General features: G+C 41.3%; 1 protein-coding gene and 1 long non-coding RNA gene across 4 annotated transcripts; one reads left to right on the top strand and one right to left on the bottom strand.

Moving 5' to 3' along the window:
- Window positions 1–1,037: 1,037 nt before the first annotated feature.
- Window positions 1,038–2,397, top strand: LOC114797281 (uncharacterized). The gene is made up of 2 exons (XR_003750833.1): window positions 1,038–1,599; window positions 1,758–2,397. It is a non-coding gene; the product is annotated as an uncharacterized LOC114797281 (long non-coding RNA).
- Window positions 2,398–2,714: 317 nt separating this feature from the next.
- Window positions 2,715–16,819, bottom strand: parp4 (poly (ADP-ribose) polymerase family, member 4). 3 transcript variants are annotated; one of them, XM_028992072.1, is made up of 37 exons: window positions 16,725–16,819; window positions 16,513–16,605; window positions 15,332–15,459; window positions 15,060–15,255; window positions 14,664–14,745; window positions 14,468–14,546; window positions 14,112–14,201; window positions 13,676–13,834; window positions 13,347–13,484; window positions 12,715–12,873; window positions 11,953–12,116; window positions 11,730–11,861; window positions 11,555–11,653; window positions 11,233–11,416; window positions 11,015–11,162; window positions 10,697–10,833; window positions 10,484–10,615; window positions 10,171–10,257; window positions 9,686–9,850; window positions 9,554–9,597; window positions 9,105–9,186; window positions 8,842–8,979; window positions 8,571–8,763; window positions 8,405–8,475; window positions 8,094–8,281; window positions 7,705–7,804; window positions 7,432–7,602; window positions 7,277–7,357; window positions 7,097–7,177; window positions 6,920–7,015; window positions 6,692–6,814; window positions 5,635–6,380; window positions 5,510–5,563; window positions 4,084–4,147; window positions 3,848–3,950; window positions 3,198–3,330; window positions 2,715–3,116 (listed from the first exon to the last, which is right to left on the bottom strand). In XM_028992072.1, the coding sequence occupies exons 3-37, from the start codon at window positions 15,455–15,457 to the stop codon at window positions 2,915–2,917; spliced, it is 4,947 nt and encodes a 1,648-aa protein (XP_028847905.1). In that variant the 5' UTR covers window positions 15,458–15,459; window positions 16,513–16,605; window positions 16,725–16,819; the 3' UTR covers window positions 2,715–2,914. The 3 variants fall into 3 exon arrangements, with proteins under 3 accessions (XP_028847905.1, XP_028847903.1, XP_028847904.1); XM_028992070.1 differs by having other exon boundaries at window positions 10,484–10,833; XM_028992071.1 differs by having other exon boundaries at window positions 10,484–10,833; window positions 16,513–16,608; window positions 16,725–16,750.
- Between the last annotated feature and the right edge of the window lie 188 nt (window positions 16,820–17,007).

Raw genomic sequence — 17,007 nt, 5'->3', positions numbered from 1 at the left:
AAGTTCTAGGTTGAATTGGTGAATGAACAGGATGAGAGGGAAGAGTTGAGAGGTGAGGAGACGATCAGGATAATTGTTATGGGTTGAGGTGGAGAAGGAGCCGAGTCAAATTGACGAATGAAAATCAATGACTGAGCGGCTGGCAGTGGCCATCTTGCCAATTTATGGGAGTCACGTTAGCTCATCTCAGTGTTGCTCCCGGTCACATGGATGGAAACATGTGACAGTAAGGAAGCAGACCCACAATCAGAAGGTTGCCGGTTTCACAATGACAATCACTTCCCTTTCACTTTAAACAAAACACTATCCAATAAACAACTACAGTACTGTCACATAATCTACATTTTTTTATCCCACAGACATTGACTATATCAGAAGCCACTTGGACTTTCACGACAAGGCTCCCAGCCTTCCTTCTGAGGAAGAGAACTTTTTTCTTCCTTGAGGAGACAACCCAGCTGTTAGATGTGTACCTGAGGAGCCCAGGAGACACAGTAAAAGTGCTAAAGTCCTTCCCAACTGTGTGCCAGCTATCAAGTAAGTTTAATACAGCACTCAGCAGCCTTTGAAACACTGTTTAGTGTTGCAGGGGTAGTCTTCAGGCCAAGAAGGGCATGCATTTGTTTGTGTGGTTTTGTTTGTGTTTCTGTAGCTACAGAATTGATCATATCAGGATTTAGTTATTCTATATTTTAATTTTTAGATTAATCATTTGGAATAATTGTTCATTTTGGCAACTGTAATGTCTACTGTAAACAACCATTGAAGCCTGCCCTGTGTACTATAATTTTCTTACATGCGTTGTTCTCACAGATTCCTGCAGTTTCTCTCCAAGAAAACATCAAGGACAGACTGATATTTTGCAAAACGTACAGGGACTGTACTGGTGAGGACCGGGGTAAAGTCACTTTCTCTGATGGAACCCCTTTCTGAATGTTTGAGGCATCTGGAAAAATGATTGTCCCAAGAAAAGAAAAGGTGAGCACTACAGGGGGCGGTCCTAGCCTGTTTGGTGCCCAGGGGTGACCCCCCTCTCTGGATCTCCTCAGCCGATATATATAGGTGTGATAGAATTTCTCTGCAAATTATTAGAGGTGGGCTCTTCAATTCATTTCTAGTTGTCATTAAGGGACATTTTGCTTAAGGATGCCTCATCATGATCTTAGTGCTTTTCTGCAGACATTGCCTACTTTTCTGAGCCATGCGGTATCTGTTTTTTTTATCTTCTTGTGTTTTTTTATCCTCAAGTACATATTTGAAATAGATTTTCAGTGTCCCTGTTCACAGCCAGATGCTTCCGTGTATGCTTACGAGGTGATGTTTCTGATAGTGCCACCTCTGATAATATTTTTATTGAGGTATATGATGGAAAATAAATTCCACATGACATTTTGGATGGACAAAAAACGTTTCAGTGAGAAAGAAGCAGTTTCGGTTTTACTTTTCTGGATGGCATTTGTTTTTCTGGATGGGGACTGGTACGTGTGCTACAAGGCAACTCGTGATAATACAGAAGTGATGCAGATTCCATGCAAGAAAGAGGAAACGAGGATGCTAAATGAGACTGTTTACTTCAATAAGAAAGCAAATATATCCACAGTAAGTACCCACAAAGGCATTCATAAGCTTCTTCTCAGTTCATGTAAAGAAATGTTTAAGAAAAAAATAATTTAGCATTGCCTCAGCATATAACAGAAAATATGAAATGTTTTATAAATGTTTTAAAAGGTGTGCCTTTTTGTTTTTGTTTTAAACAGATCATTGGCTTAGGTCTAACTGCAGGTGGTTGTCTTTTGTGGGCATTGTTTGTACGCTTTAAGAACAGAATGGACTATGAACTCTACATACATAGTTTTTATACAGATAAATTTGCAGAAGAATCTGAGCAACATTTGAAAACTAAGATTGAGAACATAATAAAAGAAAAGCTCAAGAATATAAACCAAAGTCATCTCTTGGATCTCAGAGAAATGAGACTCCATGCTGACGAGACCTGGAATACAATGTCTCAATCTTTGAACCTGTCTGAACAAGATCAGCAGGGCAACAGCCCAACAACCACATGAACAGTCCCAGCAATACATATGCTATTAATGTCTCCTGTATGTTTCTGCTGTAACCTTCTCTGAATGACATGTTAAATCAATTTAAACGTACTCTAATAAAATCCATAACTTTGTCATGCATTTTATGCTAAATATATGAGTTATTAATATAGTTTGTACCGGTGTATATTTTGGAGGTGTATAAAGTTGATTGAGATCTTGCCTTAAATCTTTAACTGTCTGCATGCGCTACGTAATCCCGGAAGTACCAAATGGGGTCTGTTTTTATACGGATAGAAAATGTGATCTATTTTTCATTTTAATTTGAATAAATACACAGTTGTTTACAGAAGTATGGAAATTCTTTAAAAAATGTATATATTCAATTAGTCCTGTCAACGACAAAAGGCTTTGTTTTTTATTATCACAAATTAGTCATTGAATCCCATTACCATTGCTATTTCCTGTATAAAACAATGACCTACACTACATTATATTTTGAAACAGGAAATCTAATGAAATCCACACTGTGATTCAGCAACATGTCTTCCAGCAGTATCTTCTCTTTTGAATTCAGTGAGTGTAGTTCATAATGATTTCATTTGAATCAAAAGAAACAGCATGTTTATATCATAACTATAGCAGTAGACACAACAATAAAACAAACAATTGCATTCAAATGACATTCAGTTTATTTACTTTTTTAAAGCGTCAGTTCACTAGGCTGCAAATACGTTAAATACTTACATACTGCAATTTAAATATAGTCAAATATATACTTAAGATGGAATTTCAAACTAATTTTAATACATGACATTCTTATGAAATCAAACAAACAAATGTAATATCAGTAAAACAGGTATCACCCCCTACAGCGCAAGTATAACCCTGCTTCTCTCCAGGACAGAGTTGAGTGGAGAGAGGGGATGGGGACGATCAAAGCCCAAGAGCTGCCGTGTGGAGGACTCCCAGTCCCAGCCAAACTCCAGCCGGCTGCACACACAGGGGTACTGCCTGTCTGCCCAACATACCCAGTCCACCGCCTTCTTCACAGCAGCCCATCGCCCAGACCTGCAGCACACACACCCTGTTTAAAAAGAAAACAATGTGCTTCCGCATGCAGAGTGTTTGAGGGAGGATACAATGACTCACCTGGGCTCTGGTGCCTCCTTGAGGTGAAACAGGGATGGGAGCAGCTCCCCTTCAGCCAGTTTCATTACCCGTACCAGCTGCAGCACCAGCAGAGTGGCCACCAGCCTCAGGATGTCAGCATGGGCCCTGGTCCCTGAGAAAGAAACCGAGCTCTTATGGTTTCTACACTTCAGAAAACACAGAATCAGCTGAAAGTATATTGACCATGTTATTGTATGCATTTTCACATATCCTTGAGGTACACATAGAGAGAGATTTTAAATAGAAATGTTCAAGATCAGGTCATCCAGCATTATTCACAACCAACCAGCATAGTACAGTTTTACTTAAATAAGACTTGGTTCAAGTCTTATTTAAGACATGGTTCAAAGTATGCATAGATTACTGACAGCTTCCGGGTGTTATGAATTATATAAGGATATAATTTACAGAATTACACTTAAAAAGCAATTATGTCTTTTTGCCCTTAAATCAAAATAAAATCTGAACACAAAACTGATGTGAATACAGAATAATCAAATAATATATATCATGCTGAACTGCTGTCCAAGACTTAACCATGACTTCTTCAAGTACTGACTGGTATAACATAACAGACCCTATTTCCCATCTGCTGAAATGGTCATTCTATATAGACATGTTTTTCTTACCTAAGGATACAATGCCCCTTTCTTTCAGAAAAACGCTGGAGAAGTATGTGATATCCAGACCAAGGAGATTTCCTATCTTCTCAGTACATTCCCAGTATCCATCCTAAAACATTAATAGTATCTTAAGCCAGAATGAGCAGATTTAAAAGAATGAATCTCACTCCATACAATGATTATTAGGATCCAAACGAATACATATAAAGTGCAAATGAGGGATTCATTGATGGAGGAATCACCTGGTGCTGAAGGTTGAAAAGCTCTTCCCAGTTCACGTCACGTAGCTTGTCACTCTCTGACTTACTAAAAAAGCAGTGAAAACCACGAATTACTAAAAGAAAAATACAAGTTGACTTCACACACATTTGTGCATTAACTTTCTCAGCAATTTGAGCTTCTAATGAATCAGACGACACATGGCCTGTTATCGGTGAGAGGAATGTGACACTAACAATGACTAGCAAAGCTACAGCTAGTAAAGGACTAGTAAAGTATGTGCACACTTCCATAAAAAAAAATCCAGACATAACAAAGTGCAGCCACTCACAACACCAAGAAACTAATGCCAGTGTTCAGGGATTTGAAGAACATTAAAAGAAAGATTTCTGGCATATAAACACACACCATTAAAAATTGTGTCTAGATTGTATAGGGGCTTACAGAAATGGAAATTTCATTGTATGTAAAATTGAAGTGGGAGCAAGAATTGAATGTTCAGGTGTCAGTGGTGGCCTGGTGGTTAAGGAAGCAGCCCCAAAATCAGAAGGTTGCCAGTTTGAATCCCGAGCCGCCAAGGTGCCACTGGGCAAAGTACCGTCACCACACACTGCTCCCGTCATGGCTGCCCACTGCCCCCATCCTAAAATGTTCTGACTGTCTTAATTGTATGTTTATAAGAGGATGATTGGGTCCAGTTCTGAGTTGACATGAGAATTCTTTTTTATTTACGTTCCCCCTTCTACAAATGAAAAGTAAAACATTTGCAGCCAAAAAACTTTTTTCAGCCATTTGTGTAGAATCTGGCGCTGTGAATTCCTCAAAATGTCAAAAGAAAATAAAAGCAGGCCAGATAAAAATAGAATAAATTGGTCTATTCTTCAATAATGAACGAATGCACTGGTGATCTTTGCAAGAGAAAATGGCCTGAGTGATGGTGGATGAATATGGTGGTTTACTGCAGAATTACTTCCATGGGAGCAGCAACATGCAAATCTAGTCATTCTACAATGATAATATAGATTCTGTTAAGATCAACCTGTACAAGAATATCTGGGCGAAATTGCTCAAAATCAGAAAAATCATCTCTGAAATATGGTGTAGGTAGAGATATGGCATGTAATATATATTTTAAAAAAGGTTGTGTTCATTAATCTGTATGAATTTACAGATCAGTTCCTAGTGAACCAGATGAGAGATTTCTATAATGAACATTTTAAAGTACTTATGTAAGTCGATTAGGACAAGAGCAAATGAGTGTGTGAGTGAGCATGAACGGCAAAATGCCGTTCGTCGTCCAAAAGTTTCCATGCTCCAGCCTGTCATTTAATCAATCATGGAGTTTAGTCATGAGTTTTCGGGGAAAAAAACATTGATCCTTAAAAAAATGTTTGTAAAATTATGCTTTGAGCATCTGAAAATCTTTTTTTGTCATGGTTGATTACTTACCAAGGTAAATCCTTTGCACTCATGTGCCTCTTTTTGCATCTTAACTTCTTTACCCTGCTTGAGAGATGACTGTATTACAATCATTCAGTGACAAGAAAATAAAAGATTAATTTGCTGAAACATACCGTTCGAATTGTGTTGGAAAACTTTCATTTGTGACTGTTTCCCATCTGGCATTTAACTTTTCTCCTTGTGAGGCAATCCTCAACTCCACAGGTGGGACTATTCCATGGAATAGAGGAGAGGATTTGATCCCAGACTGAGAGCCAATGGCTCCAAAGCAAAAACCTCCAGCAGAAGGTGGAGGAGCAATTGGGGGAGCTGCACCCACAGCAATGTCAACAGGAGATGCTGACTGCTGAAAAGGAGCAGGGGTCCAAATACTACCAAGTTCTGAAGAACAAACAGGATGAGATGCTTCAAACCGCAGGGAAGCAGCAGGAGGAGGTGGAGGTGGTGCATGGAAAAGTGAAGCAGAAAATGCTGAGCCAAAACAAGCATCGACGTGAGGTTTAGGAAGAAATGAAGAAGGTCTGAGAAGAGGAGGAGCAGAAACGAATGTAGATGATAATGGAGGACCAAAAGCACCAGGAGCAGGAGCTGTGGGGCAAAAATTAGCAAAAGCTGGGGCAGCTGCACCAAAAAGCCTATGAGGTGCCTCCATATAACAGGGTTCTAGTTCATTTTTTGGGGGGGGTTCCTCAAGACAGGGGGGTTCAATATGGGCTAGCTCAAGCATACAAGAGCCTTCAAGAGAAAGCTTGTCATTCAAGAGACAGCTTTCATAATTTTCAGAATGGTCACTAAGGGAATTTTCAGGCAGGACGGTTTCACTTGCATCATAAAAGTCAAAAAACCCAAAACCCAAATCCTGCAAAAGACAAGAAAGAGATTTAAAAGTTGCCTGTTAGATAGACAAGATAAACAGATTAGATAGATACAAACAGACATAAAAATACATTAATTCAACATGTCATCATACAAATATGTCAGTTTATTTATGCCTGTTTTGTCCATGCTTGAAACATTTTTAACATTGATGCATCTAGTGAATTTTTTGGGGAACAATATTAATGGTTCATGGTTCCTTATTTTTTATTTAGTTATTTATTTATTTTTCTAATTTTTTCAAATCTTCAGAATTGGACACTCAACTTATTTATTTTAGGGTAATTTTTTTACCTCATCCTCCTCCTCCTCATCCTCCTCCTCGATCTCCCAGTTCATGTAAGGAAGAAGGTCCATATCCTCTTCTGCAATGAGTTTGGGGATGTCTGTGAAACCTGAGTCAGGCTTCTCAGCATCCTGAACAACAGAATTTAGGTTTTAGGGACAAAAGGGACAAAAAAGGTAATGTGCAAAAATAGATAATCGTGAATTCATTGCAAATTTTATTTTATTTGCAGGTACCCTTTCCTCGATGGCAACAAAGCTGGTGTACTGGGACAAGATGGAGAACTCTTTACTCAAGTCAATGATGTAGGACTTCAGCTCAGCTTTCTTCCCCTGTTACAGAGTCAGAAAATGCAGAAGGGCTGCGAAACACATTCACACTGGTCTCATATAAACAACTTGAACCTATTCTACCTCATGTTCAGCCTCATTGGTGTTTAGGACACCATCTTCATAGTCCCTGATGATCGCTCTTGCTGTCAGCTTGTGTAGGAACTGGGTAGACAGACAAAAAGACATAGATATATAATACACACAAAGACACAGAGTCAATAAGTGACAATAAATCTTCTATTGGAATTGAGAAGTACTTACTGTGCCTTTAGTTTTCTGCAGCTCGGTGGTGGAGACTATGGTCGTAATCTTTTTCCCACAAAGATATCCAATCAGCATGGCCTATAGGGCACAGGACCTTTAGTTACATAAAAAAAAACTTTGCACCCGCCTTGGTAACCTCCGTTTCTGTTCACCTGGGTGCAGTGGGGCATGAAGCCGTAGACCAGTGTTTGGCAGTCACTGAAGAGAGCGTGGAGCTGTGAGGGGGCCTGTACCGGAGGGGGCGCTGTCGGGTTGAACTGCTGCCACTTTACTGCTACAGAGCTGCAGCCAGCAGATGCCATTCGTTTGACCTGGGACTCCACCTTCCAAAGAGGAAGGACAGAAAGGAAGGAGAAAACGGTCACCGATAATGACGAATTGCAGAATGCTCAGTGCAATTAAAAAATTAAGTAAAAAAAAAATACCTTCTCTCTCCATGTGTGTTTTGTTTTTGTGTCAAAAAATTCATAGGCTCCACCTCCTGCCTGTGCAAGGGTACGAAGCATGTGACGATTGGCAGTTTTGCTGAAGACACAGACACACATCCAAGATGCCTTTATTGTCATTGTAAATTTTTTTAGCATAATCAATAATAGCACTGATTTAAGCAAAATTGTGGATTGTATGTCACTATAATAAATGATATATTAAGGCAAACTGAGGATATTTGAGTAACTTCATAGTTTTAGGGTGGTACATGGAACATAGAGAAACAGAGCTAGTATGGTGAATAAGAAAGTGTGTGTGTTGTTGGTTTTAAACGGTGGGGTTTCAGCTCGTAATGCAGGTAACACAGGCAGGGCTGGCGACTCACCTGAGGCCACAGGTGAAGAGGCGTGTGTGAGAGCTGTTGTTTTGGACCAGCTGCAGGGTCAAGGCTGGGTTGTGGATGTGGCCATCTGAGATCAGCAGCACGTTCCTCACCCCTTTAGAAGGAGGCAGCAGACTGAGGCTGCGCAGAGGCCTCCACAGTTCAGTGCTGCCACCAACAGGTGGGGAGGACTAACAACAGAAGAGAATGACCATACATGCACAGAGGCATTAAAATTAAGACAATGTATTCAAGAGAATAAGCGGTATTCATAACAAAATATCAGCTTCTTTTTTTATATTGTAAGAACTAACCATGATGAATTTTTTAGCTGGTTCATAAGCCTCTTTTACAAGTTGGGGCTGGAGGAAAGCCTCTGTTTGGTCTGTACAAAACATATCACCAACCACCTGAGATTTACTGGCAATTAAGCACACTTATCTTGTGAACAAAGCCATCCAATGTATCTCAGAAACGTACCAGTACCGAAGGACAATACACTGAGCTTGACTTGTGAGTCGAGTTTCTTGAGAGCCTGAAGGGCGATCTTACGCGCGTTCAGTGCAGCCTCCGTTTGCATGGATCCTGAGGTGTCCAGCAGAATGATCACCTCGCCTACAGAACCATCCTCCCTGCAGCTATCAAAATGTGGGTAGAACACCAGCATGCAGGCCTGAAAACAGACAAAATGTTATTAAGATGACTTCTTCCATGAAGAAAGAAAGAGAATGAGTGAACATGACTGTCTAACCTGACTGTCCTTATTTGGATGGTTCTCTACCCACATTCTAGGCATATGCATCTCAGACAAGGTGATGTAGAGATGGAACCCGTCAGAACCCAGCATCTGTCCAGGCAATGTGCTGATCACGGCTTTACAGTCCGTTCTCTGTCCACAAAAACACATTACTGTTTACCTTTTCAATTTTACAAGAAAATATACTTTGATAAATATATTTTAGCAATCTAAACATTTTAATGGTAATAAATAGTCATAGGAAAACTCATAGAGACCTTAATTTTAATTTGGTGTGTGTCACAGCGCAGACTGGTGATCTCATAAGGCATTTCAATAGATGCATCAAAGGAAAACTCCCTGAACAGAAACAACCCTGTTAAAGATGTAATTATAGCTACAGTAGTAACTGTCAAGTGAGCAAACTGGTGTACACATATACAGAAAAACAGGATAAAGAAGCATTTTACCAAAAATGGCAAAGGAACATGAAAGGGAAATAATGGTTAGAGTTGACAGAAGACAATCTTAACAATAGCTGGAACAATAATTAAGAAAAGAGGTAAACAGTGAATGTGATGAGTGATGACCAGTAGGCCAATATATAAAAAAAAATTAATAAGACATATACAAACTATCTTGATTGTCTTCAGTAATAAGCAAGAAATAATAAAAGAGAAATTATAGATAATATATGCACTTTAAATACAAACATCAAAACACTAACCTGTCTGAGTGGGATTCATTTACACACACCTTTTCAACTGTACCCTAAAATGCAAATAATCATCTAGTAAAACATACAATAAAATGTCAACTATTTACAAAGAGCTGTGTGAGAGCAGAAGGCCACACCCACCTGTGTTCTCTCATTGAGAGCCGAACTCTCTTGCCATGGTGCCACGCTGCCAGGAAGCTGGAAGAAGATGGAGCCTGCCCTCACCAGCAGCTCACAAAGGAAGGTGACTTTGATCAAAACTGTGGCACCAGGAGGTAAGTTTCCCACACTGATGGTGAACACATCCTGGTAATAGGTGCATTCACATTTTATCAAGAGGAGACAACAGTCAATGTTCACATAATCCCACCAGTCAGACCCCTCCAAACGTAGCATTTGTATTTCTTCACTTCTCCTCAAAGTGACTTAAATCCCTAATTATACGTTCAGTTTGCCATATATAACAACAAGTTAAGTGTATTTTTCATGAGGGTTTTCAGATCTGGGGGTTGAATGTTGCATATGTTGATATTAAGATCACTTAATATACACATGGTATAGAAAGGAAAGTGATAAATGGTTCCATGCTTTCATATGAATGTATATAGAAATACTGAAAGACGTACAGGGGCAGCTTGGTCCATCAGGTAGGCTCCATGGCCCTTCTCTATGGCCTGTCTGTACTCTTTATGTGCCTGCTCTTTTTCCTTTACCTGGAAGGATAGGCCATGTAAACACCACAATATTTTAAAGAATAATCATCCTAATTGTATTTGGCAGTCTAGCTTAACTTCAGCTAAAATCAGATAACCGTACAAAAGAAAATGGTCAATGTGTTTGTCAGTCCAATTGTCCATCCACACTATACTATATGATTTAAATGTGTATTTAAAAAAAACTGAACTCCTCCAGATCCTCTTAAGACCTGGTTTGTCGCACCTCCCCAATCACGTGTTTCCCATTGATGAAGGCTTCAAAGCCACACACAGCTGCGGACTCTTCAAGTGGGAACACATACTTGGCCTCAATGGGCACCAAACTAGGGTTGGAATATGTTTGGAAGATGACAACCTGAGGACCAGAGAATTTGGCCAATGTTATGGCATGGCACGAAAAATTAGTCACTGATATGATCATCAACTCCCTTCTTACCTGAGACAGGAGATCCACTAACTTACACTTCACGTGAACAGCCTGCAGGGGGAGGGTCTGACCGCTGCTGTCCAGTAGCCCTGCAGTCACTTCCTCGAGTGGGTTCTTACACTCCTCCTCTTGATCATCAATGGACACTGTAGTCATAAGCACAGGACAAGACAATACATTTCTAACAAAGAATTAATTTAGAACAATAATCAAGCACACAGAAATGCAAATTTCAGACGAAGCCTTCCTCTTGTTACACAATACGTGTCTTACAGAACCCCTGTTGACCCTACTGACCTTACTGTGGATGAGATATTTATCACTCACACAGGTCAGATTGAGCTGTCGGTGGGCTCAGCTCCACAGTGGTGTCCACGGTTGGCATGAACTCTATCAGCAGATCTTCCTCCAGAGTGTACTGGACAACGTATTTCATCCTCACCTGGTCGGTGCTATAGACCACAAACTCGTCATCCTGATCAAACACAAGTGTTGTCTCAGCACATGTGTTTTCAAGAAGAAAGAAAGAAAGACTGTAAAGGCACCTCAAATTCAGAATGGCATTCCGGTGAACACTGAACTCCATGTACACTGTTGAAGCCCACAGGAGCACTACTCAGAGTCGTGTCCTTCTTCAGGACGTCTTTGCAGCGACCCAGAGCCACATCACACACCAGGAGGAGACGAGAGCCGTCAGTGGAGCTGGCAGTCGAGTATTTCATACTGGTGCTGTTACACCCAACAACCCCAACAAAACCCAACTTTTACCTCAAAAATCATGTAGATGGTGGACAAAAATGTGTCTCCTATAGAAAGTGAAAACCCCACAATTAACCCAATTATAACCCAATTTAGGTCATTTATTACCTAAACGAGTCGCTGAAGTAAATTCCACTCCCAAGGTAACCAACATCTGTACGCTCAATCCCATGATGCTCCACTGCCACCCTTGGTAACAGAAGACCTCTAAACAAAAGAGGCATAATATTAGCATCGCTCTCATCACTGTGGATGTAAGGATGAATCGGTATGACATTCGCACCGAGACAAAATTCCCATAAAGCTCTTGGGGCTAGAGGAATGTAGCAGGGGCTTGATGTGTCCAAGCTCTTCCTTAAACACCTGAAGCTCCACCCCTCTGCTCACACGTAGGACTTGCTGAATATTGACTGTCCTGGAAGGAGAACACACACACGTATTTAAAACCAGATTACAGAGTAGGGCTTATAACAGCTTATAACAGTGTAATATAATTGATATCCCACCTAGAATAGTTGTTGTCCTGTAGCAGCCGGGTCACAGAAAGAAACTCTGAGCTCCCAGAGGGAACACATTCAATACTGCATCTCAGGGCTCGGTATTTCCCCAAACTGGTGGGACTGGGGCTCCTCATCGTGGCCTCACTCACACTCATCACATCTCTGACCAGCTGAAAACGATCGAAGCAACCAAGCTCGACGTCAGTCAAAGACCGATTAAGGATTTTGTTCCAACTGCCTGGTTTTAAGCCTTGTTTTGAAGTCCCGGACGTCCGTCAGACAGACGCAGGTCAGTGGTTATTATAAAATATGTGTTGTTTTGTGTGCCAATGAACTAGCCACAGCTACTGAGATCAGGTCTTCAAAAAAACAAAAAGAGGAAGTTTAGACAGCCCGCTTGTGCAAATGATGTTTTTTTTTTTTTTTTTTTTAACTAGAATTGTTTTTTTCTCAAAAAAAATTTTATTCTTTTTTTCAAACAGGGTTTCCGTGTGTTTTTGTCCATTGATCTGAGACCCAGATGGGGGTGAAGGATCACCCCATCTCACCATTCAGTCATGCAGCATGTTACCTTAGCTGCTGGGTTTATGATACGTTGTGCATATGCATCAGAAATATCAGAACACACTGAGCCACAAGAACACATCGGGTCTGATAGAATTTACCATTCCTTTCACCGACTGACCTATTAATAGGGTGCAGCATGGCACAATATGATTTGCATGCATGGTCACTGTGCATGTTAACTGAGGCAAGGGAGTGTGTTACCTGGCAGAGGTCGAGGATCTGGGAGATGAGTCTGGCTTTAGGGGTTGTGTCTGGCAGAGTGTGAGGCATCAAAGAACGAACCTCCTTCAGCAGAGCCATGACTTCCACCTCGCCCTCTGTCCTCTGCACCTGCAGCAGCAAACCCTCCACCCGACCAACCTAAAAAAAATTCAAGATAAACTGAACTCTGACCTTGCACATTGGTCACCTCATAATAATCTACACCTACAGTGTATCAATGCAACTTTTTTCATTTTAATCTTGAAGACACTAAACTATTACGCAGGTGGATAGCCTACAACAAACTGTCACTTTGGGAAGGACATGTGGAGATGCAATAACAATTAGTCTAAACTAAATAAATCAGTAGAAGATCCTATCAGCAGTTTACAAATATCTGCTATTCTGATTCTTTCATATCAAGAAATCTGTTTCTTATCAAGGCTACTGTTCTGTTATGTTTGATGGCACCCTTTTCCTCCACCCCTTCCTCAGTAAAGCACCACCCTGATTGGTGGGATAAACTGCACACTGATGATACACACACACACACACACACACACACCAACACTGCTGGTGTTTGCTGGTCTGGGGTGACATGAAGTGAGATTTTGAAATATGGACTGGCTTACATCATTGAGACTGATGCTGGTGACAGGGACAGTAAGAATGCTGCTCAGGCAACCAAGGGCTTCCGTCCATAGCAACTCAACAAACACGCCCACTTCCTGTGACACTGTACTGGAGTTCAGCTTCTCCTCCAACAGCAGCTGGCAATCAACATCACACAAAATGCATAAGCTACATTTTAACTCAAAAAATAAATTTTTCATTGCTTCCTAGCCACTTGTAATATTTTGTAGGCCATTGTAATGCAATCTTATTATTATATAACGAAGGACTGAAAACGTATTCAGGATTAAAAAAAAAAAAAAAACTACTGATTCAACTAATGACTGACCTTCTGCAGGCTGAGAGACCCCATATCACTGTGCTCTGGGGGAAGGGCTGTTTTCAAAGTGAAGCCTGAGTTCTGCAGGTCCCTCCTCAGCTGCAGGTAAGTCTCCAGTGCATCCTCAGAGCAAGAGAGGAACACCAACTTATCCTGCACCACTTTTGTCTGAAATACATCATCATACATTCATTTCAGTGGCATCCTTGCTGTCATCTTGAACATTGTAATTATTACATAGTCCCTATAAAGCTCAGCTATTCAGATGTGATCTATGCTGCATCTGATCTTAATTTCCAGATTCCAAATTATGGTTCTCCATGATCTTCTCTGCATTTTTTCCAACAGTGCACGATAGTCACTTTCTTATTAATTGATTATAGTAGAGATACAATTTTTCTTCATACATTGTTGGCGAGAAAATTGGATGAATTACATAATCTACCTCTTTTACGTAGCGAACAACACGGAACTCCCGCTCCTGTTTTCCTTGGGCACTCTGCAGTTCCAGTACTGACCATGTCCTGGTCTGAACCTTCACATGCACACACACACACACACACATATATATTTATATCACACAGCATGACTGTAGCATCAATAGGTATTGTAAGCAGTGGTTAAATGTAAACAGTGGCTATCATATATGTCCAGATGACATCAACAAATACACATTAGATATCAATGATGAAAGTATATTGACCTACAATTTATCAATTATCACAATTATCTTTCAAAATTCCTCTGTGCTGAAAAATTAGACATCAAATCAATAGATCACAGGCAGCCATTAAAAATCACCTTCTCAAAAAGCGAGTACTTGGCCACTTCAAAGAGAGATGGAAAGGCCGGCAGGTCTCTGTCATTTTCAGAGTAAACTCTACATGGGACCAAACACAGAACAGTGTACAAGAGTCTCATTAGGCAACGCTGCACAGCACTGCAAATACTTAATTCAAAATGAAAAGAAGTGCACAGCTTAATGAGGAATGTGTACCGGTGGGACGGGTCCTTCTCTTGATCCCTCTCAGGCAAAGTCTGCTCTTTGGACTGCTTGACAGCTGTTGAACAGCTTGAGCCTTAATGTGGACGAGAACACACAAGACATGTTGCACAATCCAGGCAGAAAAGAAACTCAATGCCCTGGATAAACAACACCTCGCGCTAAATCAATGAACTTAGCATTTGTCAGGCAGACCAACCTACAGACCGCACCCTGTCAGCAACTGGCAGATAGTTCAACTTCATGTTATGTGTGCTTAAGAATAAGGTTACATGGTGAGACGGTGAACTGGAATGCATGAATCATACGTCCAACACCAGTTTATGGCTGGATCTTGTCGAAGAGGTGCTGTAAAAACGCTGGTGGGGCTGGACTACAGGGAGACCGTACCCGGCAGGAAGGATGTTGTAGAGTAGGGTGTGGGGGCTGGAGCAGTCAGGCAATGCTCTCCTGTAGGAAGGAGGACGCCCTTCTCCAGGCAGTCCCATATGTACTGCAGATTCACCACCGGGATCTGGTGCTTCTGAGCGCTCCGCTGCCGACTGGAGCTCAGGTTGTCCCAACTGCCTGTTGCTATGAAGGTGCACTTTAGAGAAAAAGAACCATACAGTCAGACTTCAGTACATATCATACTAAGCATTTATCCAGGGTCAGACAATGACCTGTGTGTTGACAACGTAAGAGATGCTTCCTCCATTGTCTGTTATGGCCAGATTCAGCTTCTTCTTCTCCTTGAAGGGCAAGTTCTTCAAGTCAAGAACAACTGTGCAGTTGCTGAAAACTGTCATGTCTGTAACAGCAAAGAAGGTTAGTTAGATACTCCGGGTAAAAATTCTAATTATACTGTAATTACTTAAGTGTAACAATTACATGCCACTTCTCATGGGAATAATCCTTTTCCTGATTTATTGCTGTCAATATCAACCCGAACCACCCATCCTCTATAGACTCCATTTCAACATTGTAAACTTCTTCTGACGGCCTTTAAGGCCACGTGTATGATCCTGCACACCAGTATATTCAAGAGGTTCATCACAATACCGGGTAATGGATACTCTATATATATCAATTCGAGCTTCCGATCTCTCCTCAACCCACAAAAAAGCAGAGGATCAGCAAAGCTGAGGGAGTTACAAGAACAGACTGGCCTGAGATATGATTCTACCAACAATTCTGCATACCAGTGTGTGTGTGTGTGTGTGTGTGTGTAGCCACGAGGTCAGGAAAGGAGAAGTCTTGTCCATCATGGAGGTCTAAGGAAATCGCTTTTAATTCGAACACAAACCAGTAGGCGGCGCTAAAAACTATGACCTACTCCGCAGGATTCCAGATAACAGGGAGGCAGCCCTTCTCTGGAGAGGGAGAGGGAGAGAGAGAGAATCTCAAGAGGCTCTTCACAATACTGGGGACTATATATATACACCGGTATGCAGACTTGTTATCATTATGGAAGTATTGTGGTAGAAACTTTGAAACTTTCTGTAACTTAACTGTTCTTTTTTGTGGGTTGAGGAGAGATGGGAAGCTCGAAGCTACCAGCAATCACAGACATTTACATTTACAGCATTTACCAGACGCCCTTATCCAGAGCGACTTACAGTCAGTAGTTACAGGGACAGTCCCCCCCTGGAGCAAGTTAGGGTTAAGTGTCTTGCTCAGGGACACAAAGGTAGTAAGTGGGATTTGAACCTGGGTCTTCTGGTTCACAGGCGAGTGTGTTACCCACTAGGCTACTACCACCCCATTCAACAATTCACACCCCATGACAGACGCCCCGACACGTCGCACGACGACTGGACTGATTTGGGGTTGAATTGTGCAGGTGCAGGTGCCTGGTAAATACCTGCAAAGCTCGAGAAAGCCCCCCGAGGCTGGAGTCCCACCGGTCACTTCCTGTGTTCGTGTTCACCGCCGCAAACTGTCAAACCTCCGCTATCTACTTTGTAGGAAAGAACGAAGAAATGAATAGAAAAGAAAACGCATGTGCTGTGCAGCTCATGTCCGATATGAATTCCCACACATTGCCAGCGTGTAATGAGGGTGAATAAAACTCACCCGAGGAGCGTGTCAGTGTCTCGGTTTGGAAACAGAGCGACTTCCTGGCAGGACCCGCCCACCGCGCGTCACTGTATCGGGACCGGGACACAGTCGCCACCTCCTGGCTGCGGCTGGAAATACGGCCCCTCACACAATCTGCTCCCCTCTGCAACCTCTACATTCATATGTTTGAGCAAATGTTTATGGATTATGTATTCATATATTCACTTAGGTTGTATTTTTTATTTTTTTTCCAGAATACTGTAAATTCTGGAAGCAGAATTTTTGTCCTTCAAAAAAG

Source organism: Denticeps clupeoides, chromosome 9 (genome assembly GCF_900700375.1).
Source record: "Denticeps clupeoides chromosome 9, fDenClu1.1, whole genome shotgun sequence".
Taxonomy (NCBI): domain Eukaryota; kingdom Metazoa; phylum Chordata; class Actinopteri; order Clupeiformes; family Denticipitidae; genus Denticeps; species Denticeps clupeoides.
The sequence above is the reverse complement of the archived record's forward strand: the minus strand, read 5'-3'. Positions and strand labels throughout refer to the sequence as shown.